The sequence below is a fragment of the Natrix helvetica genome (genome assembly GCF_964273705.1).
Source record: "Natrix helvetica genome assembly, chromosome: Z".
NCBI classification, from domain to species: domain Eukaryota; kingdom Metazoa; phylum Chordata; class Lepidosauria; order Squamata; family Natricidae; genus Natrix; species Natrix helvetica.
In genome coordinates this window covers 46,037,473-46,065,442 of record NC_138554.1, presented here as the reverse complement: position 1 = coordinate 46,065,442, position 27,970 = coordinate 46,037,473, and the positions used below count along the sequence as shown (strand labels likewise).

Below are 27,970 nucleotides of genomic sequence, written 5' to 3'. Positions count from 1 at the left end.
TTTAGAAATAGACTGCTTGAAAACATTGAAATGTCTTAATTTCAGTCAGTAAGGCTTGAACCGAATTAAATGCTAGCACATTTAGCGTGTTGAATACGTAGCTGCCACCTAAGGTAATTTCGCAATACAAGTTACGTATCCATCACAGGTGGTGGCTGAGGGTAATCGTAAATGTAGTTCGCAAAGTCATCAAGTTACATTCTACTATCGCTACATTTAGACTTCAAGATTTCCTGTACCTCGGTGTTAATATCATTGGGAAAATATTATATATATATTTCGTATTTTCTCCCGGCTGCTTTGGAGCAGGGGAGAAAAAGGGCAACTGACACACAAAATGGATGAAAAAAGCTTCAAGGCGGATGCCACCCAAGGGCGTGGGGTGAAAGGGCAGAGGAAGCGGAAGAACCACGGGGGAAGGGAGGAGGGTCACGGCAGGTTCTGCGCACGTGGGATTCCCTGGGTCTGAGTTGCTGCGGCCGCCAATTCTTAGTCGAGATGGGCAAGAAGGGAAAAATCGGAAAGAGCCGAAGAGACAAGTTTTATCACCTGGCTAAAGAGACCGGTGAGAAAATGGGCTTTTAATACATTTATGTTCTTTTTCGGTTTATCGTTCTTCGCATCGACTTTGGAGAGTTTGGCCGCCAGGAGGCAAAAATGTATTTCTGTCCATACTGAACATTGATACTTAAGAGAAAGGAATGGACGTCCTGACTACTCTCTTGGCGTCCCAGAATTGATTTTTTATGTAAAAGAGTCTGTGGCACTGCGTTTTGACTAAATAGGTTTGAGTAACGATTAGACAAAAGTGTTTATTAATTGTCAAAAGGTTGGACTAGATGACCTATATGGCCCCTTCCAACTCTATTAATCTGATCTAATCTGATTATTCTCTTTCTGTCAGGTATTCATGGTTGGCAATCAGAATGCAATAATAAAAACGTTTCCTGTATCAAATCCCTTCCTAATGTGTTAAGTGACAAATTCCAACATGAGTTCTGGAAGAATGGAAGTTGTGACCAAACACAATATTAATGAAATCTTTTTTTAAAGTTGACTAAAAAAGTTAAAAGATGATCTCAAACAAAAATCTCCTCAATCCCCTTGTTATATGCAAGCAGTTGCCAGAGCAAAACAGTAACATTTGAATAAATATTCGCCACAGTGAGGAGAGATTATTTTGCTTTTGGAGTAAGGATCCCCAACATGTTCAGTATTCAAGGGGTTGATGGAGCTATCCAAAGGATCTATAAATGGCTGAGGGTCAAAAAGGGAGTTAAGTGGCTGTATTCCAATTAGAATCAATATTTTGGAGTCTCTCCTGATTTCCATGCTAGTCCCTAGTCCTGAAGTAAGATGGCTAGTAATAAGACAGGGTTATCCAGGGTCAGCCATCAATGAAAAACAGCTGTGTGTTATCTTTACTATTGTTATCATTTGTAGTAAGACAGGGTTATCCAAGGTCTGCCATAAATGAAAACAGTGTTATCTTTACTATTGTTTTCATTTGTAGTATTTATGAAAGTAGTGTTTATTAAATTCTTTTAATATAATGTTTGAGGGTAAGTGAACAATCTGAAACTTTATGAAGGAGTTGATGAGCTTGAGAGTTTGGAGACCCTTGCTTTAGAGGTATCCCATTTAACATTACTGCCCAATAGTAATACTGCCTCCCAAATAAATTCATATAAGCACCTTGCCTGGTCAACCTTAGGTGCTTTTTTGGATCATTGGGATGGTGACCTGAATCATGGCATCTATGATTCATTCTTCTTTTTTGGGGGGGTGGGGGCTGCCTCCGTTTATTTACTTGTTTGATTTTTATTCCTCCTTGAATTTAAGACCTCAGGGCATATATAGTGCTCCCTATTCCCATTCCTTCCCCAGCAACAATTTTGTGAGGTAGATTGGGTTGAAAAAAGAACGAGAGTGAACATATGTGACTGAGTTAGACTAGAATCTGAATGTTTCTGCTCATAGTTTGAGCTTAACCCTATATCACTATCATTATTATGGGGCTGATGCTAGGTATGATTTTTTTCACTGACAAGCTTTGGCTTGTGTTTCTAACATGGTGAATTAATTCTGAAATTATAATTGGACTCCTTAAAGCTGACAGTTCACTGTTCAAATTGCTGAGGTACAGTTTGAGCCTGATAGCTATAGCTGGAACTCTGCCTGATGTTGACCTTTGTTTTCCAGGGTTTCGCTCCCGTTCTTCTTTTAAGTTGATCCAGTTGAATCGCAAATTCCAATTCCTTCCAAAGTCACGGGCCTTGCTGGATCTGTGTGCCGCTCCCGGAGGATGGTTAGTATTCGGTTCAAGTATTTGTGGGTATAAGACTATACTCTTGCTGTTGATGCACATAGACTAGATACACTTAGACAATTAGACTTGTCATTACTTCAAACTGTCCTCTTAATAAATTCTCCTTATCCAATGAAGAGTTAAGCACATTATGAAAATATGTGCTATCTGCCGAAACAGATTTTGCACAGAGCAAGGCAATATTATTGCAGATTTTCTTTCTTAAGTGTTCCAAGTGCTTTAGAAGTGCATTCACAAGATTAGGGCAAGTTAATAGGTTAGTCAAATATATGTTCCCAGTCCATTAGTATGGCAAAAATGGCTAGATCATACTCAATGCATGATCACGATACCCAGGAATAGGAATTACCTGTGTTCCTCTACTGTTTTGAGTAAGAAAAGAATGATTTGTTCTTGTCGACTCTCCAAAAGCAATGAGACATCTCACTGCTTTGAAAGGGAGGGGGGCACAACTATTTTAGTATTTACAATTGCTAACATGTTTTATATAAATATAGATTGGGACAGTTGGTTGCAAATTTAGCCTTATTTATAATTCAGTTCTTGAAATCAGTAAGGCATAAATGAATCATGATGCTGATTCCAGTGGAGGTACAGTGCTATAAATATAATTAAGTTCAGTGAATTAAAAAAGGAAGCCTTCAAATGTATACAGTGAACACTCTGGGAAGATCTTCCCAGATTTTCAGGATTTTAAGTAATAAAATATTAGGGCTATGGTTAATTTTTCTACGTTTTAATAATACAAGAAGTTTTATACCAGATCAAGCCAAACATAAATCTAGCCTGTCTTTACAGAGTAACCGGCAGGTGTTTTGGGGAAGCCAATACATCCCGGTGACATTTTCTGTTCATCCTGCTATCACTGACATTCAGGGACTCGGTGCCTCTGATTCTGGAGGCAGCATATATAGCCTTTAATAGCTTAGTGCTGTTCCATGGGTTTTTCTATTGCCTTTTTCAAACTTTTTAAAATTTGTGCCCATTATTTGTCATTTATGGTCATTTCATATTTAACTAAGTAGAAAAAAAACCCATTTATTTTCATTAGTTGATCCTGGATGCTCAGTATGAGAGAAGAAGAAAAAAATCTTCCTTTCCATTTTATCCACATTGCAATAAGTTCTAATTAGAAAACTGTTTCTTTTCTTTATAACAGAAATCTAATTTGGCATATAAACTCCACTGTGTTCTGAATATCTTTCAATATCAAACATTAATTTGTTTGTGGCCTCTGGTTTACAAAGACTTTAAGATATTCTTACATCACTGTAAAATAGGCCAGAGTTTATATTTCTGTATTTCAAAAGTGGATATGAGTAGTACCGTGTTTCCCCGAAAATATGACCTGTCCTGAAACTAATGCCTTACCACATATTTTGCGTGGGCAAAAATATAAGCCCACCCCGAAAATAAGCCTCCTGGACAACCCCCCCCCCTCTGGCCAGGCAGAGTACCGCTCACCGACCTACCAGTATCCCGAAGGCACCAAGCCGCAGGAGTCGGGGGGAAAGGCGCTCACGTTGCTTGGCGCCTTGGGGATACCGCTAGATTGGGGAGTGAGGTTCTGGCTGGCTGGAGGGGAGAGTTGCTGGGCAGCTGCTCCCTTGCAAACTGGCTCCCGAAGAGCCGGGCACAGCCTCAGGGGTGAAGCAGCCATTAGGTGACCATGCTCACTAGCAGCCTCCCGGCAAACCCCCTCTCCAGCCAGGCAGAGTGCCATTCACTGACCTAGGAGGTATCCTTAAAGCGCCAAGGCACGTGGCGCTCTGCCCTGCTCCCCAGCTCCCGCGGCTTGGCACATTCGGTATGCCCCTAGGTCAGTGCATGGAACTCTGCCCGGCTGGAGAGGGGGGGTTGCACGAGCGCCTGTTCCGCCCTCGCTGCGCTCTGAGCATAACTTCTTCTCCGGCTTCCAAACTCCAAATCTCGGCTGCCGAGTCTTCCAGCAGCAGCCGTTCTAGGAGTACGCTCTGTGGTTGTGGGGGCTGCTCATGAGCGTGATCACCTCATGACTGCTTTGCCCCTGAGGATGTGCTCGGCTCTTCGGGAGCCAGTTTGCAAGGGAGCAGCTGCCCGGCAATAATAAAGTCCTCCCCTGTAATAAGTCCACGGCCGTATTTCGTGGGGCAAAAGAAAATAAGATCCTGTCTTATTTTGGGGGAAACCCGCTATAGAATAATTTGTCGGATAACACTTCAACTAAGATTTGAACTATGATTTTTATAGATCACAGCTCATTCACTTCAAACAGTAGTTGCATGTTCTTCTATTGATATTTAAAGAATCTGTTCCAGTATGACACTAGAAGATTTTAGATTGCAGGTGAAAAAAAAATCTGTTCTTAACTTAGAACACATAGTAAATTCATTCTCGCTTTTTCAATATCATTGATGACTGATAGATGCTCAGAGTTATATCTGATTCTGTTCTATCTACAGGCTTCAGGTGGCCTCAAAATTTATGCCAGTGTCCAGTCTTATTGTCGGTGAGTAACGTGGATGGAGGAATGATGTGGGACAAAAAAATAATAATAAAAGAACCAAATGGCTTCAGATTTCGTATTTTCTGCCATGACCCACCAGTTGTCTCTACTAGAATAAAGACACGAGCCCTCTCTCGAAGCCAATGTCTATGAGCTGATCTCTACCAGCATGCTATCTAGCACAAGTGCAGCAAAAACAAGGGGAAGGATATTGTGATTATATGAGAAAAAAAGATAGCGATGTAGCATTTTAGAATAATCAAACATTGTGGGTGGGCAAAACAGTAGTTGAAGGACCAATGTGTAAAACAGTTTGATTGCTGAGGCCATAGGGAGCCTAGTGCGATGGGGTGACATCCCCAAAGAAGTGAGACTGAAAGATTCTATCCTTTTTTATAGGAGGAGTTAGGATGGAAGGGTTATTTAAGGTCAACTTAAACTTAGTAGTGCACTAGCAGTAATTTAATGCACCTGTTTTTAGCCAATTTATATGTGTGGGTGTAATTGCTGCAAAATGTTAGTCAAGTAGCCCTGAAGTAATCCAAAAAGTTGAGATTGCATGGGGTTTTGGGCACAGGTTGTTGTCACTGATGTCCAGTATTACTTGCGTATATCATATAGACCAGTGGTGTATTTATTGCAGCAAACCCAGATTCATGGGACTATCGTTTGTTACCTTCTTGGAAGCTTCCACTAAGTCAAGTCATTGGGGGAAGCCAGACTCGCTTAAAGACCATGTGAGCCACTAAACTGGATTGACTTAACAACTTCAGTGATTTGCTTAACTGGTAAAAGTTATAAAATTGGGTACAACTCAGTTAACAACCCCTTGCTTAGTATTGGAAATTCTGGTCCCAGTTTTGGTTGTAAGTTGATGACTAGCTGGTGTGTAGGGGCCTCTGATTAAAAAAACAAAAGAAAAACGCAAAGTGCTTTATAACATTTAAAACATCATTGGAACATGTGACAATCATTTTTAAAAAAATAGAATGGATTTGGGAAAACAGGAAAAAAAGCCTGGAATGACAGCTTCAGTGACTTTGATTTGTTTTGCCTTGTCTTATTTGCTTCTTTATTCTCCCTTCTTCTCATCTTCAGGGGTTGATCTGGTCCCCATCAAGCCCATCCCTAATGTGGTAACAATGCAGGAAGACATCACTACTGAGAAGTGTCGCCAGGTAATTATTTTGTATGATTCCAAGATGCCGTTGCCATGACCGCTGCTAGATTTGGCTTCTGCTTCCCCTGCATTCGGCAGCTTCATTCACAGGTTTTCATCATGGTCGCTAGGAGTCCAAAAGAACTCAATTTCATGTAATCCACCAAACAAGCAAGAAAACAAATCCTAGTAGACTTTACGTTGTTAAAATATAAGTACTGTAAAAATTGCATAATTAGTCTAAGACCTCAGGAAAAAAATAGTATTAATTTAAAAAGTAGGCTAAAAGATTGCCTTGTCTCTCCATTGTTGTCACTTGCCACAAGATGGCAGTGGTTTACTATTGATAGTATCAGAAGTATCTTAGCAGTCAGCTGCAGCATTTATTCATTCTCATGAGGATATTTAAGCTGTTTTTCTCCCCAGGCCTTGCGGAAGGAGCTGAAGACGTGGAAAGTGGATGTTGTGTTGAATGATGGGGCTCCCAACGTAGGTGCCAGTTGGGTACATGATGCCTTTACTCAAGGTATGGGGGCCTCTTTTAGAAAAGGAAGAGAAGAAAACAATTTTTTGGGCTTTGCAATGCAGAATAGACACTGATCAATATCACGTAAACTTTAATTTGGATTTTACAATAAACTACCTTGTACATCTAATTTGATGCAAGAACAATGCTATGTTATATGGAGACACAATATACCTAGTAGCCCAGTGCTTATGTTGGTACCATGCTACCCAGCCTATGTTTAGTTCCCCTTTGGTCAAATATCACACTGTTGAACCTTGGCATTGTGGTTTCATGTTTTTGCCTGTTTGCTTAGGCACTTAAAATATGGAAATGGATAGGTTGTTTTTCTACACTTAAATCTTTGCCTGACCCTTCTACGCGTCCCCTCCCTACCTCATAGAGAGCAGAAGGATTGAAAAGGTTGCTGGCAGGTAAGGTAAGGTAAAGCAAAGGAGGTTTTGCCTAGAGAAATACTTTGCTTTTTTCCCCTCTCCTTCCTTCAGAGTGAAGAGATTGGAGAGAAAAAGAGGAAGTGATTTCAAAAGAGCAAGCATAGCATGTGACACAATCTGCTTGTTTTTGTTAAGACAATAATCAGGCACTTAAGTTTTTCAAAGAGTGGGAGAATGGTTGGGGTGTAAACAAGAGCCAAAGATATCACTGGTATGATCTCTTTCCAACTGGAAAGCACAGTCATAGCCGCATGATTCTCACTTAGTAACTGCTTTGCTTAGTGGTCAGGTTTACAGTCCCAATTAGGGTTGTAAAGCGAGGACTACCAGTGTCAAAAAATTCAGTCATATGACCACAGGCAGGAGTGGCTGTCTGAACTTTGAAACTGAGTCATAAGTAGCTGTGGGGTAGTCCATTGTAACTTTGAACAGTCTATTGGTTGTAAATCAAGAACTACCTATAGTATAAAACAAATGATTTCAGCCTGATTTGACTATTGTAGTCCAGCTAGGTGGCAGCACTTAGGTGTCCTTTTCTCAAAAAGCTAAGTAGAATGACATCCAGTTTGTGTTTGGATGGGAGACCCTCAGGAAAGTACACAGCCTATGAACTAGACTAGGAAGTTGAAAAAAATGGCCCAGAAGAAGACAGTAGCTAATCAATTCCAGGTAATTTAAAATTTACCAGGCGTCAAATCCAAATCATGGGAGATTTTTCTTTTTGGCAGACCATATGGGCCAAGATTGAATCTTGCAAAGTTATGATCAATTTTGGCTAAAAGATTCTGGGTTCTTCTTTAAATGAAAATTGTTAGCTGAGGAACATCATTTAACGGCCTTCATTTAATAAAATTTGCCTGAACTTATAAGGATAGTTCTGCACCAGAAATGCCAGGCAGCAACGTGTGAGGAGTGCTCTCACTCCCTACTGTGGTCAGATGCTAGTCAACAATGCGGCCTGTATCCTTAACAGCTCTAGCAGTGGCTGCTACTCACTTTCTCCCTCTATTGCCCTTCTTGATTGCACCAGTAGCTGCAAATAACATAAAGCCAGGCTGCTTAGAGACTTGAAATAACTCCTTGTCGTTTAACTGAATTTTGCTTTAATATGCAAATAATGCATTACCGGTAAATTAATTTTGTTTCCCATTTCTAGTGCAATAATTGAACCCTAAAATTTTAGCTATCTACCTAATTCTGAAAAACAAAGTTTGTTGTTGAGTACCGGGATTACTCTCTGAGGTAAAATCATTTTCCTTCCCTTGCCCCTAATCATATAGAATGGGTTTCTGTCTTCTTTTATAAATGTCACTAAATATGCCTCTTGCCACTCTTATATTCATTCTGTATAATGGTAGATGAGTTATACAGATAGTCCTCAATTTACAACAGTTCATTTAGTGACCGTTTAAATTTACAACAGCATTGAAAAAAGTGACTTGTGACCATTTTTCACAGGACTATTGCAGCATCCTCATGGTCACATGATTTACATTTGAATACTTGATAACTGACACATTTATGACAGTTGCAGTATCCCAGAGTCATGTGATCCCCTTTTGCAACTTTCTGACAAGCAAAGTTAATGGAGAAACAAGATTCACTTAACAACTGTATTACTAATTTAAAAACTGCAGTGATTAACTTAAGAGACGTGGCAAGAAAAATTGTAAAATGAGATAAAACTCACTTATTACATTTTTCACTTAGCAACATAAATTTTGGGCTCAATTGTGGTCATAGGTTGAGGACCACCTGTATTATCTTCATCTCAAGATGATACAATTGGAATGAGTGTACAGTGTTTAGAGTAAACAGCTTAGAGTAAATTGCAGAGGCTAGTCTTAACTTTTCCTTGGCTTTGTCCCTTTTCTCTCCTCTCTGTTCCATCTCTTCTGACAGCAAACCTTACACTGTCAGCCCTGAAACTGGCCTGTGACTTCTTGTCTAAGGGCGGCTGGTTCATCACCAAGGTCTTCCGTTCCCGAGATTACCAGCCCCTTCTGTGGATCTTTCAGCAGCTGTTCCATAAAGTACAAGCCACCAAGCCACAAGCCTCCCGTAATGAGTCAGCTGAGATCTTTGTCGTCTGTCAGGGTGAGTGCTAGATGGGGAGAAAGGGAATGGATTGTCAAATGGAGGTGTGTGTGTGTGTGTGTGTTTGAATATAAAGTTTTTATTTTTATGTTTTGTTCTCTATATACAATTATAGGTATACATTCACATAGTTATTATTCTTTTTTTTACATTCATGGTTCTTATACATTTGTCATTCGATTTATAGAATTATAATATTCCATTTGGGTTGCTTTGTTTACCATCCCTCGCCTGTTTTGACACCACCTTCTTCTCCCTTTCTTTTCTCCCTCCTTCTACTTCCTTCCTTCCTCCTTTCCCTTCATTCTTCCCTTACCTCCCCCCTTCTCCTCTCTTCCTCTTCTCCTTCCTACCCTCTCTCCTTCTCTCTTTCTCCTTCTCCCTTTCATCTTCCTCTCCTCCTCTCTATCTTCCTTCCCTCCTTTTTTCTCTCATCTCCTTTCATCTCTTCCTTTCTCTCCCTCCCTCCCTTCTCTACTTTGTGTGTGTGTGTGTGTGTGTGTGTTAAATGCATATGGTTGATTTGGGAAACCCAGCATATTACAGCATTGAAGTTTTCTTTGTTAACTACATGTAGTGCTGCGGGATATATTTCTGTTTGTTTATTATATGTATATGCCACCCAGCCTACTATGCAAAGCAACTCTGGGCTGGATGTACAAAAGGTTGTTGATGGACAGAGGATCTTCTGCCACTGTGGCCAAGATATCTGCATCCTGAAGAAGGATGTGACAAATCATCATTTCTGACTATTCTAGTATGATAGAACTGTCCTATAAATCGTTTCGTTAATTTGTTTCCCAAAATACTCCAAAGGTTGGCTTGGAAGCAAGTGATGTTACCTTTGTAAAAACAAAGTAGGTTTTGGCCAGGTCAGTGCCTGATTGGGAAGCTGCTGAGTACATATTATTTTGAACCTCAGGATGAGGGGAAAAATGATCATTTTAATTGATAGTGACTTGCTTGGTTATGAATATCTTTTTATCTACTCCCATCTCTTTGTAGGCTACTTGGCGCCAGATAAAATTGACAATAAATTCTTTGACCCCAAGTTTGCTTTCAAAGAAGTGGAGGTGCAGGCCAAGTCTGTGAGTGATTTGGTGACCAAAAGGAAGCCAAAGGTCAGTATGGGAGACATTGCTGTTTCTGCAACAATAACTACGAGGAAGCTTCTGTAGATAGCTTCAGAGGAGTATTCATTCATTGGGCAGAAATAATGATTGAAAGGTGGGAAGGTTTGGTGTTTAGACTGCAGAGGAATAGGTAAAAGGAGATGGCTCTTACTTGAGACACATTTTACACACCCATTTTGCTGTGTGTTACTTGTAATTTTTTTCAAATAGGCTGAAGGATATGAAGATGGAACCACAGTTCTTTATAACCGCTGCAACCTGACAGATTTTCTAAAAGCTTCCAACCCAGTGGACTTCTTAGCCAAAGCCAGTGAGGTAAGGATTGCGCAGCAGGGGTGGAAACTTTTAGAGTGTGGGATGGGATGGGGTGGGAGGGCTGGACTTTGGAAGTTGTTAGATTATCAAGATGTCACAGTGCTAGAAATCAGAGAATTATGGTTAGGACAAACTACCAGTGAGAGACCTTTCCATTATTTTTGTCCTCTCTGCCTTATCTCCTAGATTGTCTTTGACAATGAAGAGTTGGAACATCACAGTGCAACGAGTGAGGAAGTGCGCCATTGTTGTCAAGACATCCGAGTTCTTGGACGTAAGGAACTCCGGTACGGAAGCTGACATATTATAAGAATGGGATGTAGGATGCTAAGGAGAAATAAGGTCCATCCTAATCTCCTAACTATAATCACCTGAGCATCCCAATAATTTCATGTCAGTCATCCCCAATTTATTAGGAACCAATTAAGTTTCCTGCTTGTGATGTTTCTCACAATAACGATATGTGTAGACTCTCACTGTCTTTTTATCCTTGCTTAGGGCCCTGCTGAATTGGAGAACAAAACTGAGGCGGTTTCTGGTGAAGAAGCTGAAAGAACAAGCTAAGGAAATAGATATCAAGTAAGTGAATTGGACCCAATTCTGAAATTTTAGCTAGCAGTTTACTAGCTACAAAGCAGGAGAGTCACTTTGGTTTGGTGGGCCTTCTTGCCTGACTGCAGCTATTCCACCAGCTTATGGCTGAGGGAGAGATAGAGGACGGAGCATTTTATTCAATTTGCTAAGATACGGTTCTATTGGAAGTGCCCCTCCCGCTTCTTAACTAGTTTTCTGCTTGCTAGTTGTCTGGTTTTTGACAGTAAATCTCAGTTGAATACTCAATAAAGTACTTTCAGCTTTTTATTAATGAAATATTTTTATTTATGTAATTCAATTTTTGGAGCTCCCCATCTCAGCCAAGTGATTATGGGTGGTTTACAGTTCAAAATCTGTCTCTTTTCTTGCCATTTCTAGTTTAAGTTCTGGTGAGGAAGAAGGAGAGGAAGAAGTGCAACCTAAGCAGACAGCTCCAGAAATTCAAAGGAGAGAAGAAGAAAAAGAGGCTGAAGAATTGGAATTACAACTTGCTCAGCAAAAAACCGAGGAGATAGCTGAACTAAAGCGGTGAGCTTGGAGAAAGCAACAAGTCCATTTATTCTTTCTCTGCCTAGATAAATGGCTATAATAAGGAATCAGGCATTGTATAAAGACATCAGAGGAAGCTTGGGAAATATGTTAATTGCATATTTAAATTTGTTTAGATACTATAGTTTGACCCAGAACTCAGATCAGTTTTCTCAACTTAAAGAGTCTTTTCATATCTTGGACTAGAAACCTAGTTCATTTGGAGAAATGTTTGGGATTTGTGAGCTCCTCAAAATACTTCCCTCTTATAACCCCATATTGGAGATCTGAGTCTGGATCAATATGTTTGTATAGCTATCTCAAGCAAGCATTATGGAGTGGAAATTGTGGGCATCATCATAGTAGTCTGAGGACTAGAATTTTGAAAAGTCCTTTTGGGGGTGGGGGTGGCTCTAATCCTTACCTTTAATATGGGCATGTAAAAACACCCAAAAACAGTGAATATGAGTGTGTGTGTGTGTGTTGAAGCATTTCCCTTCTCAAACCTAATTTTTCCAAGAGTTGACCTTTTGAAGGATAGTAGAAATTCTGTAAAACAGATTCCCAAATTCACAATCAGCATGCTGATTCACACTGTGCTCAAATGAAGATGAATCATATATGAAAAAAAATCTAATCATGTGATGGATTCATGTGAAGTACTTCAAATTATTAACCTTTTTCTTCACTATCATCAGGAAAAAACGTAAAATTCTGCGTGAGCGCAGGCGCCAAAGAGAACGTGTTGAACTGAAGATGGATCTTCCGGGTGTTTCTGTGGCAGATGACGGGGACACCGGGATGTTCTCTCTCAGGGCAGTTGGCAAAAACCAGGTAATAGAGAAGATCTGAGAACCTGCCAATTGGTTAGGAGGTGACACTGGATCACTCCGGATCAGGCTGAATAACCCAAAACTGTGTTTCACTCTTTTTTCCTTCACCACATATTGAGGCATAAATAACCAGATCTCTCAACTTGTTATTCTCCACAGTTTTTAAAAGGCAAGGAACTAGCATCATGAAATTGCTGGAAATTGATCAGTGTTTGGAGGTTTATATATCAAACACACATAGGCACCATTCAGTGAAAATAACCACCAAGGAATTGGAAATGATTGAATAATCTATTTTAAATGACAAGATAGTATGCAAAGACTGTATTAGTGATGCTCTAGCTTTGTAAACACAATATAGCCAACTTTTGCTTAAGTGCTCCCCCCCCCCCCCACACACACACCTTTCCTGCCCCATTAGCCAACTGAACCACTCATGAAGGATGAAAGCAGTGTAAAATATCCCCCAATTCCCAGACTCCACAGGTGATCCAGGAAAAAAAAAACCAATTCCCAGACTCCACAGGTGATCCAGGAAGATGACATGATGAATCATATCAGAGCCACCAGGAGGTCTAAAAGATTAGTTAATCTAAAGGATTAATATGTGTGATCATACTTGCCATCACTACCCCACTTGTTTGCTTCCAGCTACTGCATGAGTTGGTCCAAGGTGACATGGCAGCTGCAGATGCTTTTGCGGAATCATCCACCAATGCTGACAACGACTTCTCTCTCTCAGAAGACGGAGGCTCTGATGATGATGTCTCCTTGGCCAGTGAATTGGATGATGATGAGATGGCAGAGATTGAGGAGCGGGCCAAGCAATTGAAGCAGGCCCGTGTCTCAGAAAAGTAGGTGAAGTGGGCAGAGAATTGATTCTATTGTGGTGGTTGCTCTGTGGGGAAATTGGCTTTATGCATTTGGTGGTCTTCTGAAAATGATGTTAACACTTTTTCGACTTGGAAGAATTGGAAGTCAATTGTAGTTGGGTAGGGAGAGAGAGAAAGCTGCATTTGGGAAGCAATTAATTAATACTATGAGTAGCAAAGTACTAATAGTGATGGTGTTATTTAAAAAGCATACGCTGATCCCAATATATCTATTCCTTTTTTTCTACCCCCATCCCAACTCCATTGTAAATAATAGTGGAATTTTGAAAGGCTCAGGTGAAGAAAATATTCTCAGTGTTGATGGGGTTAATTCACAGTATCTCTCCAAAATATGGAGCATGAATCTCCTCTATTTCTACTTGGAGATAATGGGGATTAAAACAAGAGCGTGTTGCACATAGGTTAGATGAGCATAAGAAAAGCACAGAGCAATCCAGTTATTCCTCCATGGGCGATTAAGGTGGGATTTTGATGATTAAGATCAGTTCATGAATTTTCCTGGCAATGGTTTACATATGCCTTCATTACCAGATCGATTAGATAGGAATGTGTGAATGCTTTCCTGCAAACATTCTTTTATCTGTTTCAGAATTGCCTCTGAAGATGAAATGGAAGAAGACAATGCTGAAGGAGGAAATCCTCTGTTAGTGCCACTGGAGGACAAGGAAGAGCGTGAGCAGCATCGGATGAGCTTATGGTTTGGCAAAGTGAGTAACTTTGCCCAAGAGTGTAATGCATGGTCATCGCTAATAATTCTGGAAGTCACATAAGTAAAGAGCACTCAAGTTTGGAAAAACTGCCACAGAAATATTTTCCTTCCATTCGCTGTGTGGTGCTTCCTTCACCCAATGGTCTGAAATGCCTTTCTTTTGGCATTACCTGAGACTCTTTTTAAAACTACTGATGTATCAGGGGTTCACAAAGTGACATTTTGAGTAGCATTTCCATAAATGATCTAAGTTAATTTTGTGTTTCCTTCATTCAGGAGGCTTTTGCTGGAATTGATGATAATGCTGATGAAGCACTAGAGATCGGGCAAGCACAAGTCCTATCCCAGAACCGGGCAGAACACCCACCAGGTAAAACAATATTTGACTCTATGGGACTAAGTTGGATGATAAATGAAAATAAGGCATCAGTGTGCAGTGGAAATCTATCCGGCTCTTCTTGAAGTAACTTGAATGAAACCGGAGCCTTTGGGACTATCTTTAAAAGCCACTTGTCCCATATCTATCTTCCCTAGTAATAAACATAACTATGTAATTTCATTGCATATGAATTGGCTTCAATTCAGAGTAATCCCCAAAGTCAAATTGAAATTAGGTTGGGAAATTTGAACTGCGAAATGAATGTTTTTCAATGGCTAAACGTTAAGAGAAAAAGGATTTAAGACTGCCCCTTCATTTGTTTTTGTATGTGGAATTTTACAGATGTTATTGCTTCACATGCCTTCGAGGCTCTCTACGCATTGCTTCCTAACATACTTTGCACGTCATTATCATTAAGTGTAATAGCAGTACTAAATTTTTGTGGTGTAAAATTCCAGGTCACTTTAACCTGTTGGAAAGATGATCACTACCAACATTGCACTTTTAAAGAAGAGGAACTGAAACAATTTAGCCGCTCAGCGGATCTTGCCTTGACTTTACAACGCAAGGGCTATTTATTTAAATTGCTACTTTCAGAGAACTCAAAATATGATATGAAGCTATTCTTCAGCCTGGTGCCCCCCCTATCATGTTTGATTTTGCACATATTAGACTGTGTCCTATATTATCTGGGCATGATGTTTAGTTTGTTTATTGCAAATCCTGCCCTGTTTTTCATTCAGAATAATCCCAGAAGCAGTGTTACACCAAACCAGCAAAACCACATAAAATGTTGAAATCCTATCTCAGAAACAGAAAAATCCAAGCTCAGTCTAAATCTTACGTCAACAGGCAGGTTTTCTTAATTATGGCACCAACTATAATGAGAAACAGAATTCTATAATCAGGGTGTTTATTTTAGGACAAATTAGGAGGGCATCATAGTGCTGAAAGATGTAAAGGAATATCTTTATTTGCCAAGAATAGCATACAATCTTAGGGATTGCTTTTGGGACTATAGTTAGGACCTTGCCCAAGTATGTTACTTTCTAATTCAGAAAGTAGTGGCTCAAACAACCGTTTTTTTCCCCTTTATTGCACTACTACCACCTTTTCCTATGCACTGCTTGGAGAGTCCAAGCATGGGTTAAATTAGTCTGATTGCCCAAGGACTGAGTTCAAAATCTTTGGCTACGACTCCTGCTCCTCGTTAAGGTCAGATTTTTAACTCAGTCTGCCTATCAGGACTAATTTAAGTGAGCTCCAGCTGTTTTCTAATTTAATTCAGCTTGGAATCTCCAATTTAGCACAAATTTTAATTATTTTACTTTTCTTTCTATTGGTTTACTTTCTATTGGATTTTGCTGTTCTTTTCCTTTGTGCTTCACGATCGTCGAGAGGTGAGAGAGAGAGAGGAGCGAGCTAGCGAGGGGGGTGCTTGCCTCCTTACCTTAAGTGAGGAGGCTTGACTTGCTGGGACTCGCTGCAGGTGTCTTGCACCACGAACAGCTTCCCCGGCTTGAAACTTTTAAAAGGACCGGCTCCGAGGCTTTTTTCTTTTTTTCCTTCCTTTGGTGCCCGGCGTGGCTGCAGCCGCCATTTTGGAACACCCCCCTCTGCATGTGGCGGCCAATCAAAAGCTTCCGCCTCGGGCGCTTTCTTGGTGACACCTTGTCTGGGCTGCTAGCTTCCAGGGGTGGAACCACCGCCAGGTGGTGCATGGGTGGAGATCAGGTTGCCGGCTGTGCCACTGCCACCCACGCTTTTAAAATACAGTTTCCTGTCAGCAGTGTTGTTTTGGCCACCACATGGCCATTCCTCGGGTCCCTCCACCTCTCCAATGGCTTGCCGCGCACCTTCCACTCAGCAGCAGCTCCAGCAAGTTGAGGAACGACCACAAAGCTGTGGAGGCTGCCAGCACCATGCGGCTGGGCTTTTCCTCTGTGTTTGGGTTATGAGTCCCGGCCAGAGCACTCTCCTCCCTTGTCTTCTAACTCTGCCACACCAGCTGCTGGATTTGCCTTCAGGATGCCTACCACCGCTTCGGAGCAACTTGGGTTTTCTGGAGACGGTAGCTCTGGTCTAGTGGGGCCATTACCGGGGCAAGGCCAAAAGGAGGAGCAGGATGGCAGGCAATGGCAAGGCTTCTGTAGAAGCAGTCCCTTTGCCTCCATGCCAAGGCAGGTTAGCTGGGCTCCAGGAGGAGGGAGATCCCCCGCCCCGATTGTCCCCACTGGGCCTTTGCAGAGGGTAGAGGAGGAAGGCGAGGAGCTAGATTTATCCTCTGACAATTCAGTGGTGGGCCCCAGCTCTCCTGGCCCTTCTCTTCAGTCAGAGCCTGGCTCCTCTCCCGAGTCCCCTCCCAGGCTTTCAGGCTCAGAGCTGTCTCCCCCCCCTCCTCGAGCCAGGCATCGCTCCAGGGAGGACAGGGATCTGGTGCTTTCCTCTGAAGTGCAAGAGGTGCTTGCATGTGCCATTTCACAGGGCATAGCTGATGGCCTTCAGCGCCAGACTGCTCCATTGGTGGGTGGGCGCAGGAAGGAACCTGTGGCTTCCGCTATCAGGCTGAGGCACCCATCTCTGGAATCCTCTGTCATCAGTGAGGTTTCTGTTGGGGATGAGCAGGATCAGGATGACCAGGAATTGTCTGAAGACTAAAATCTTCCCCCTGACACCCCTAGGTTCTCAGGTTTATTTAGGCCCACTACATTCAAGTCCATTTTGCACAAGGCTAAAGCCATCACGCAACTTGGCGTGCCCCCTCAGGCTGATCAGGGAACTCCCGGAGCGGATGCTCCTCATCCCAGGGACAGCATGTTCAAGAACCAGGCTCTGACCCAGAATTTGGTTCCCATGCCCGAACTGTTTGGATGTGGTACAACGTCAGTGGGTCCAATCGGGCTCCTTAGCTCTCCCAGTAGAGGGGACAAGAAACTGTAGTCAATGGAGGAGTCTGGAGAATATTCTCAAACTGCCCCCCGTAGATTCCCCTGTGACCTCCTTGACTTCTGATTCGGTTCTTCCAGCTGACCTCATGGAGGGCCTCAAGTCAGAGGATAGGAAGGCGGAAAAAGTCTGCCACAAAACTCACCAGTGGCTTCTTGGGCCATTAAGGCTTCTGCCTCTGCCTTCTTCTTCAATAGGGCTTCCATCCTGTGGCCAAAGGATCTGCTGGCTAAATTGCCTGCAGAGGACACATGTCTACACCAAGACATGAATAAAATCATTGCAGCATCCCAGTACTCGGCTGACGCTTCATTGAATGCGGCCAAATTTGCCTTCAGGGTGCTAGCAGTCTAATGTAACATCTAGACGCCTTCTCTGGCTCCACCACTGGCAGGTGGATATGAAGTCAAAATGGAAGCTCGCAGCTGCCCCCTTTAAAGGGGACAAATTGTTTGGGGAGACTTTGGATTCAGTCTTGGTTGAATCCAAGAACAAGAAGAAGGTTCTTCCCTCCAGTGCTAAGAAGCAGAAAAGGAAGTCACACCCTTATTATAGGAAGCAGTCCTTTCGGGCGTCTGACTCCTCATTCAACGCCCCAGTGTTCAACAGCTTGTATTCCCAATCCTCTGACAGGGCCCAGGACAGGCAGTCCTTTTGGGACAGGGGCAGGCAACAGTAACCCTACCGCAGGTCTAGCTGTGTGTGTGGGGTGGGGCACAGAGGCCATTCAGGAAGAACAAGTGACCAGCTGGGGCCGTCTCCCTTCGGGGGGTGACTTCAACAGTTTGCCACCCAGTGGGACCTCACCACTTCGGACCTTTGGGTCCTGCAGACGGTGGGGCAGGACCTCACCCTCGAATTCCCTTCCCCCTAGAAACTTTGTTCGCTGCTCCACGTCCTCTTGTCCCACCAGGAGGGCACTCATACAAGAGGAGATTCAGCATCTCCTGGACATCAATGCCATAAAACCGATGCCAGGGGACCAGGAGGCAAGAGGATTCTACTCCATCCTCTTCCTGTTCCCAAAAGGCTTGGGGTAAGTGGGTGGCGTGCAATATTGGACCTCAAGAACTTAAATTACCACATAAAGTACAGGAGGTTCAAGATGCAGTCCCTACAAACCATCCTGGTGGGGATAAGGCATGAGGGTCTCCTCACCTCAATAGATCTAAAGGAGGCATATCTACACATTTCAATTCGGCCACATCATCAAAGGTTCCTGAGGTTCTTCTACGTGGGCCAACATTACCAGTACAGGGTCACGCCCTTCGGCCTGTCGTTGGCACCCAGGACCTTCACCAAATTTTTCTCGGTTGTAGCAGCAGCCCTGCAGAGAAGGCCAATTTGACTGGTCTGCTACCTGGACGACATCCTGTTACAGTCGTCCAGGGAGCATGTGGTCTGCAACCTCCATGCCACCATGAGGAGTCTCCAGGCACACGGATTCTCCGTGAACCTGGAGATGAGCCACTTGGAGCTGCCCACCAGGTTCCTACACCTAGGGGCAGTGATAGACACTGTATCTTGCAAGGTTTACCTATCACAGGACAGGTTGGCCAGCCTGAGGGCCCTGGTCCTCAAGGTGCAGGGAGCACGGAGGGTACCGGAGGTTCGTCTGTCCCAATTACTGGGCAAGATGATATCCTGCATATCTGTGGTTCCCTGGGCAAGGCTCCATGCCAGTGGCTCCTGCTACCTTACCAGAGGGCCAACAGGAGCAGCTTCACAGCTCTAGTTCAGCTGTCCCCAAAGGCAAGGCGCTCCCTGCGGTGGTGGCTCTCTCCAGCCGTCGAAAGAGGTCTCCAGTTCAAGGAACCGGAGCGACTGGTGGTAACGACAGACGCAAGCTTGTCCAGCTGGGGCGCTCAGCTCAACAACCAGGTGATGCAAGGCAAATGGTCTCCAGAGGAATCAGCCCGCAACATCAACTGGCTGGAGTTGAGAGCTGCAAGATTCGCCCTTTGCCACTTCAAACGGGGCATTCAGCATCACTACGTCCTGTTGATTACGGACAATGTGGCCACCAAGGCTCACATCAATCAAGGGGGGGACGCGCTCCCCCTTCCTCATGGCGGAAGCGGAGGCCTTGGACAGGTAGGCGGAATTACATCTTCAGTCTCTTTGGGCAGGACTACCATAGACAATTTGGAGTGGCGGCTGCATCCGGACTTGTTCTTCGAACTGACCCAGAGATTAAGGAGACCGACGGTCAACCTGTTCGCCAGTCAGGAGAACACACAGCTTCCCCGCTTCTTCAAAGCTTCCACTTTCCCCGAGCGGAGGGAACGGATGCCCTCTGCTGCAAGTGGCCGCCCAGTCTGCTGTAAGCCTTCCTGCTTCTGGTATTCCTCCCGCAAGTGGTTCGCAAGATCATCGCAGAACGAGCAGAGGTTCTTCTGGTGGTTCCCCATTGGCCCAGATGGTCCTGGTACGCCGATCTTGTAAGTCTGTCGGTAGTGTCTCCTTGGCGCATCCCAAGGTCTCCCTCAGCAACCCCGGTGGCCAACCCCGGTGGCCAGTTAACCATCTGGCACTTGAGGGGGACCGCCTAAGGAGGGACAGCTTTTCCCTGCAGGTGATCCAGACCATCCAGGCAACCAGGAGATCCGCTACTGTCAGAATCTACGGTTCAACTTGAATTACCTTTGCCACTTGGTGTTCCGCCGGATCTCGATCCGGTCACCGCTGCAGTGCCACATGTCTTGGATTTCCTGCAGGAAGGTTTGGACAAAGGACTCGCTCCGAACACTCTCTGGAGGCAGGTGGCGGCTCTGACCACCGTCTGGACTGGGCATCCATCCAGACCCTCAGCAAATTGCCGAGGGTGCGTACCTTCCTCAAGGGTGCCTCAAACCTATACCTTCCAGTCGTTCATCGCTACCCCACGTGGCAGTTCTCCGTAGTTCTGCAGGCCCTGACCTCGCCCCCTTTCGAACCACTTCATTCTGTTAGTCTCCGACATCTGACTCTTAAGACTGTTTTCCTCATTGCCATTACCTCAGATATTGGAGTTGGCGGCCCTGTCAGTTTGGGACGATTTATGCATCAGTCATCCAGACAGGGTCGTCCTCCGCTTGGACCCGTAATTTATTCCCAAAATTAACACTTGGTTTCACAATAGGTGATCCTATCGGATTTTTGTCCACGACCCAGGCATCCCAGAGAACGTACTTGGCATAAGCTGGATGCACGACGGGCCTTACGCAGATACCTGAAGAGGACTGTGGAATTTCGCAGGTCGGAGGCATTATTCATCTCTTTTCAACCGCTGTCAATGGGGAGGAAGGTAACATCATCCACCATTGGGCGGTGGCTGAGAGCTTGCATTGCCCTGGCATATGAACATTAGTCCAGGACAGTTCCAAGCAACATCACTGCCCACTCCACGAGGAGTGCTTCCATGACGGCTGCCTGGGAGACCCAGGTGTCAATAGAGGACATTTGTAGGGCGGCGACCTGGTTGTCCCCCTCTCCGTTTGTCCGGAACTATAAGTTAGACATGTTCGCCTCGGCTGAGGCCTCATTTGGCAGACGGTGCTACAAGAAGTTCACCCTGTGGCCAAACCCTTGGCCTCCTCCTCTTCTACCCACCCAGGGACAACTAACTTGGGTATGTCCCATGCTTGGGTTCTCCAACCAGTGCACAGGAAAATGACCATTGGCTTACCTGAAGCATTCTTTTCTGTGCACTGCGGGAGAGTCCAACCCCGCCCTGCTCTGTGCGGCCCCAGGGGTCAGGATCACCAGACTTTCTCCATGCCATCTCATCGCATCTTCTGTACAGGCATCATTAAAAATCTGACTTTAACGAGGAGCAGGAGGCCTGGCCAAATATTTTGAACTCAGTCTTTGGGCAATCAGACTAATTTAACCCATGCTTAGACTCTCCCACAGTGCACAGAAAAGGACCCTTCAGGTAAGCCAATGGTCATTCTCCTTTAAACGTCATTAGCATTTCATGCATGATGTCCGTGTTTCTGAGAATTTTGATGCTGTATCTTTTTTCCTCTCCTTCATAAACCTGTGCCAAGGAATCTAGGGTAATTGGAGGAAAGTAAGGAGGGAAGATTTTTCACTAATTGAAATGTTTTAAATCATTTTTAGTTTCGAAGAACATCAAGAGGCAAAAGAAGTTGCTACAACCTGAAACTGTGCCTGAATCTATGAACAGGGAAAATCTTGAACCTGAAGGAACAAAAGATTCATCTGAAAGGGAGTCCTCTGAGGGAGAGGAGAGTGACAGTAGCGATGAAGACAGGTAAGGTCATGAGGGACTGGATGCATATGTTGCACTGTGGTGATATGTTTACTATTATGATGATTGATTGCATAGTAAGCCTGATATTTAAACTGGATCTGGCATTTTTATCCATCTTTCAAGTTCTTCCCAATAATAATCATTAATAATTATAATGCCAAATCCAGTCTAAACATCTGGCTGACTATGCAATGAACTATAATAATTACTTGTCTGTACTTAATTGTAATTATTTGTACTAAATAAAGAAAAAATAATACCAATAGTAATAGTGCCTTGGGTGTGTTCCCAAAACAACTGGAGCACTACTTGAATGTCATTGGCATTGACAAATTCACCATTAGTCAATTGCAAAAAACAGCTTTACTTGGAATAGCTTACGTCCTGTAATGATATCTCTAATGCCATCACACAGCAACATCTGCCTATCCCAGGTCTTTGGGGAGGATTTGACAGGTAAAAATGCCAAATCCAGTCTAAAGATCTGGCAACAAACCATAATTAATATATATTGTTATTGTTATTTTGGTTTAGTATGTTAATTAGGTTTATGGCTTAGTCAATGGCATGAACTCCTCCAGGTATGCTCTAGATAATTCAGTAAATTATGGCTAAAACCATTGCTCAATATAGTGTATAACCCCAGGCTTGTTCTGTTCATTTCCTGAGTTTTCTGTTGCATTTGAGATGGGAAGGATTAGTATTGCATTTAGGGAGGTCTTTTTATCTCTTCAATATAAAACAAGAAACATGAGTTTTATTTATGTAGATGTACTTGTCTTGGGCTGAAAGTGAATAAACAGCCTTCAAAAAATAAGGGACGCTAAATTATTTCTGTAAAAAAAACATTTCAGTGTTCTGTGAATTTTGAGCACAGAGATGGGCAGGGTTCAGACATATCTCTGAGCCAATATGGCGCATAATATCCACAGTTGTAGAATTTTCTAATGCTTGCTTTAACTCAGGAATTTAATGCCTTTTCTTCCTGTGCTGCAGTCCTAAACATTTCCCCTGTCCACCTGTACTCATTTTCTCACAAATGCAATCCACAAAAAAGCTATCACAACAAGAATGTAAGCAGCAGGTGGTCTTTTTGTCTCAGACATGGAGTATGGGGGAAATATATCCCTTGTCATACAGTACAGTTCTAATACTGATCTTATCTCCTTTCTCCCCAATCTTCCTTCAGTTTTAGAAGGAAGAAATCAGTACCTAATTAGATATTGGGTAACATTTCCTCCAAACATAGGAACCCATTCATTCTGAGCATAATCAAGGATGATCACTAAATTTGGCTAAAAAGAATAAATGTGCTTTATTTATGATATTTTGCAGATAAAATAGATATTTGATTTCTCTGCATTATGAAATATTTCTCAAGTTTTAAAAGAAAGTTATGGCATTTGTCATTGTTGGCATTCTGACGTTGGTTTTATTGAATGTCCCAATTGAATCTAATATATTGCAACTTTATTATTCAGTTAAATTAGTTTCTTTAAACAAATCGTTTGCTATTTATAAGCTACACATAAAAATATGCTTGATCTGAAGAGAGAGAAAAATTATCCAATTTGCACTGGTTTTAGGGACAAATGAATTTATATAAGGAAATGCTGATATTAATCTCTTAAAGCTTCTTTTAGCAATTGACATAAATTTGGCCCTAGCTTTCCCTGATGGCCTCATTTTAATATACTACTAAATTAATTTACTAGAAATTTAAAGCCAAAGTCATCATAGGATTTTTCATGTTGGCATCAAATTAACTTGCCAACAATTCATTTTTAAAATACTAGCTACATAAATGATAATGAATTCAATTTTTAATATCCATATTTTCAGATTTGGATTATTACAAACAGCTTTTATCTATGTATGGACAGCAGTGAATATGACTGTATTTGGAATCCAAATTTCAATTTTTATGACACAGTAATATTTGAAGGGTGGGTAATATATCTAAAGTAGCTTTCCTCATTTCACCTAATGCGATGCCAGAGAGGAGATGGTCCCTCACTTCCACCCTGTATTTCTGTATTTCAGGGAACTGTCAGCTTCCCGGGCAGGAATAAAACGCCCCCGAGAGGGCCAAAGTGGTATTGAGGTGGTCCCCATTATAGATCCAGGTAAGGAGAAAAAGAGAAATGGAGAACAATTGCAGCTCATCTGTTTATGATTTTCCAAGAATAGAACTGGGATGCTGGCTCAGAATATTAACTGAAACTGTTGTCTCCCTCCAGTGAAGCGAGCTCGGGTTCTGAACCCTGAAGGACTGGCATTAGGAGCAGTCATTGCCACTTCCCGCAAGGCCAAGAGAAACTTAATTGATGAATCTTTCAACAGGTGATTTGAAAGCACAAGAACATTAGCAAATACAGCTGGAAAAAAGAACTTTTGAAGAGAGGAACACGATACGCTGAGGATGACTGATGAGTTCAAAAAAAAAATGTTTTATCTAGTTAGACCTAGGTAGCAAAAAACAAACAATTTATGGGAGCTTCAGGCACAGTGAAATCAGCAAAATGAAAATTGATGATGTTCCCTAAGTCTAGGAAAGGCTTTGTGTTGACCCCTGAAATACATTTTCAAATATTAAAATATTCCTTCTGTATACCTGAAAACCCTTGAAACATTTTGGTTCAAAAGGAACGTTTGACTGGTTCAGTTCTCTCCACCATTTGATGAAGAAGATTATTCAGTTGGGTTTTCACACTTGGGTTAACAAAATCCAATTATGGTATTTATATAACATGCGGTGCCCAAACAAACCTTATAAAATGGCTTAAACTGATTGCTGCTATAGGTAGGAGGCCAGGACAGTGACTAGGTTGACCACTAGTTCCATTTTAGCTATGACCAGCTTATTGTACAGTCACAGCCAATTTGCAGCAGAGAACGATAAAAAGGAACAGCAGAAATCAGGGATCCAAAGAATCAGATGGCCCTGTGTAAGTTGGGTCTGCAAGAACCTAAGTTGAGGATTGAATGGTATATCATCCTGATTGGCTTCTGTAGCTTTCATAAAAGTTATTAGTATGAGGCATAAGAGAAAAGATTTAAGATGTTTGGGAACCTTGTACAGAAATGCAGTATATAAATTTTGCAATGCAATCAGGGTTGAAATAAGGGAAGGAATATTTTCATGTTGAGGCAGAAATGCACATAAATTAGTGCACTTCCTAAAATAGAATTAATACAATTACAACACACACACAACATAAAGAGAAAACATCAAGCTTTCTAAAATGAAAGAAAACATAAAAAAGGAAAATCTGGCCAGTCAACTTAGTGAATGTGGTTCCATCACTGTAACATCCATGCCTGTTTGTATTGTGGCCCTTTCCCTCACCACAGTCAGAAAACAAACATGAATCTTTGCCAAATTCAAAAATTGAACTCCCATTTCCTTTCTTCATTTGTACAAAAGTAAAATGTATATCCATTTTTCAAAATTATTATAATTGAGAGAGAAGCTTTGGCTCCTGTGACTGCTCCTCTTATATCATTTTTTTCCTGTCCCCAGGTATACTTTCAACGAGGAAGAAGGGGAACTACCTGAATGGTTTGCGCAGGAAGAGCACCAGCACCGGCGCAAACCACTGCCTGTGGACCCTCAGACTGTGGAGGAGTACCGCCAGCGTTGGCGGGAAATTAATGCTCGGCCCATCAAGAAAGTAGCAGAAGCTAAGGCCCGCAAAAAACGACGAGTAAGCAAGGCCATGCTTCTTTATAGCCAAGCAGACTTTATGTAGTCTGGTTGATTTATAACTGACTGGTTCACACAATACTAAATTAGAATTTTAGCTTTAGTTATTGACCACATTGCATTCATCATAATGTCTACATTTACAGAAGCAACCCCACCACTTTATTGCTTGGCATAATGTATATATACCAGTGTTTGTTATTCATCTTGATTTGTAAGGTATCGTGGGGCTATGAGGAAAAAAATGTGTTCCTTTTCTGCTGTATGATTTTTCAAAAAAACTTTCAAAGGATAGAGCCAGGTACAGACTCATACATATCCCCACACATAGATATCTCCATGTTTTGGGTTTTTTTCCTGTGATAACTGCTCTCTCCTTCTCCTCAGATGTTGAAGAAACTGGAGCAGATGAAGAAAAAAGCAGAATCTGTGGTAAATACTGTAGACATCTCAGAGCGTGAAAAGACTGCCCAGTTGCGCAGGTGGGTTTTCACCTTTCTCAATAAGTTTCCTCTCCCCTCCCCCCCCCAAACTCAAAGATTAGAGGCACCATCTTTTCTATTGCATTTCAGGTTTTTATTATCAGATATTAAGCTCCCTGAATTACATATTCAAGTTTGTTTATTAAATTTATATATTGCCCATCTCACTTGCCAGAGTGATTCTGGATGGCTTTCCTCCTCTTTCCCTCTTTAGGGGAAGTAAATATAAAATTGACTAGATTTCAGGGGCCACAGAAGAAGCTTGCTTGACTTTATTCAAAGTTTTATATTTGTAAAGGAAAAAAGAATGTCTAGTTGATCAGTACTAGAGCAATCTTTTTGTAGGTCAGTTTAAAAGTCCCCAAAATAATGTTGCAGGTTTCTGAGAGCTGCAAGTTTCTGTTTATCATCTTGATGGAATGTAAATGTCAAGATGATAAACAGAGCAAAATTACAGGAGGAAAGTGTAATACTGTATTTAGTTTTAGATGGAATGTGGGAGTAGGTTGCTAAGGCTCAAGGTAGGCTTTAAGATAAATGTTGAGATAGTTACAGGTTTGTCCAGGACAAGTAAAGAGTTCTCAGTCTTCCTTATTTAAAAAAGGGCACTGTTTCTATTCTTAAGTAGAATTCACAGGTTCCTTGGTAGGTCTTTAACAAACTTTAATCTGAGCTACTTGGCTGAACACTAATTTGGGCTGCTTCTATTCTAGTTAAACATTGTAACAGCTATGCTACATTGACCTCTAAATTCTAAATTAGAATTTGGTCAGATTTAGGCTTGATAGGTTTTAGAAGAGACAAAATAAAATAAGAAATAACACTTTGAATAACCTCCTGGATTTTTAATAAGTATGCCAACTACCTTTTGTGGAATAAATTATCATTTGGTTTCTAGTTTTGGACAAAGAGAGTCATTTTAACAGGGATAGGCAACCTTTCAAGGGCTGTAACTCAGTCTCCTCATCCTCTAAAGAAATATCCAGGAGAAGTAGCAGCTACATGAAAGTGTTTGTCTTTGTTTCCTGTGGGATTGAAGGCGCTGAAATCTTGGGAAGCAGTTCTTTGGTTTGACAAGAGATTCTGAAAGGAAGGTTTCACCCAATCTTTTTTTCCCCTCCTCTAACAGTATCTACAAGAAAGCAGGTATAGGGAAAGAAAAAAGGCAGGTGACTTACGTCGTGGCCAAGAAAGGTGCAGGGCGGAAGGTTCGACGCCCTGCTGGAGTCAAGGGCCATTTCAAAGTGGTGGACAGACGTCTCAAGAAGGACATGAGATCACAAAAAAACAAGGAGCAGAAACCAAGACACAAGAAGCAAAAGTAAAATTGTCAAAACTTAATTATTTTGTGACTAGGGTGGGCTCTTTTGACTCCTTGAATATATCTGAGACATTTAACCACATAATCATAAGCTCATTCTCTGTGGGCTAGTCCTTATCCTACAAACTGTTTTGTGCCATTCAGCCATTAATAATGTAAGTTGCATAAAGGTGGACACGTGATGCTTATGCCCTTCAGGGCTATCTTTTTTCAGGATTTTGTAATTATTTGTGTTTTATTAAACTTTTCCTGCAAAAAAAATGTTTCACATTATTTAAAATTTTGTTACCAAGAAAAAAATAAAATTTGCTATAACTGAAGGTCTCCCAGAAATGTTTGAAATAATCAAGTGATGTCCAGGTTCAAGAAGAGGCTGGTGGAATAAATGCAGAAAGTCGTATTAGGTGTGGAATGCAACGTTAACTCTGCCTTAATTTAATTCTTAATTGCTATGACCACACCAGTGTCTTTGTTTTAGGGGGATCTTAAACTTTACTGAACAGAATTTTTTTTTAAAGTATACTATATCTTGCATTCTGTAAAACCATCTTCTCATAGTCCTTAGTAGCCGATTTGTCAAGAATGTATATATGAGCCCTCCTTCTTTCATATTGTTTTATAAGTCTTATGTTAGAAAACATAAGTTTTCTTATGAGTAGAGATGTTTTTTTAGTTAATTTTTACTTATTTATTTTCTTTGATCAAAAGATGCATTAGCAAGTCCCAAAAGGTCCAAGAACTTTTGGTTCTGTGTTTGATTTCCCTCTTGGCCTGGCTCAATGCTTAATACTAAATTGTGGCGATGTGAAAATGTCTCTCTGCAATTTCTGTTCCTGAGACTTA

At 42.0% G+C, this 27,970-nt stretch overlaps 1 protein-coding gene across 1 annotated transcript; it reads left to right on the top strand.

Annotated features, from left to right (window-relative positions):
• Positions 1 to 396: 396 nt before the first annotated feature.
• On the top strand, positions 397 to 27,970 carry FTSJ3 (FtsJ RNA 2'-O-methyltransferase 3). The gene is made up of 21 exons (XM_081933247.1): positions 397 to 565; positions 2,203 to 2,308; positions 4,771 to 4,817; positions 5,913 to 5,992; positions 6,400 to 6,499; positions 8,836 to 9,030; positions 10,036 to 10,151; positions 10,374 to 10,478; positions 10,665 to 10,765; positions 10,977 to 11,057; positions 11,451 to 11,600; positions 12,299 to 12,434; positions 13,085 to 13,287; positions 13,916 to 14,033; positions 14,312 to 14,405; positions 21,465 to 21,618; positions 23,662 to 23,744; positions 23,859 to 23,961; positions 25,142 to 25,325; positions 25,712 to 25,806; positions 26,936 to 27,970. The coding sequence occupies exons 1-21, from the start codon at positions 499 to 501 to the stop codon at positions 27,129 to 27,131; spliced, it is 2,514 nt and encodes an 837-aa protein (XP_081789373.1). The 5' UTR covers positions 397 to 498; the 3' UTR covers positions 27,132 to 27,970.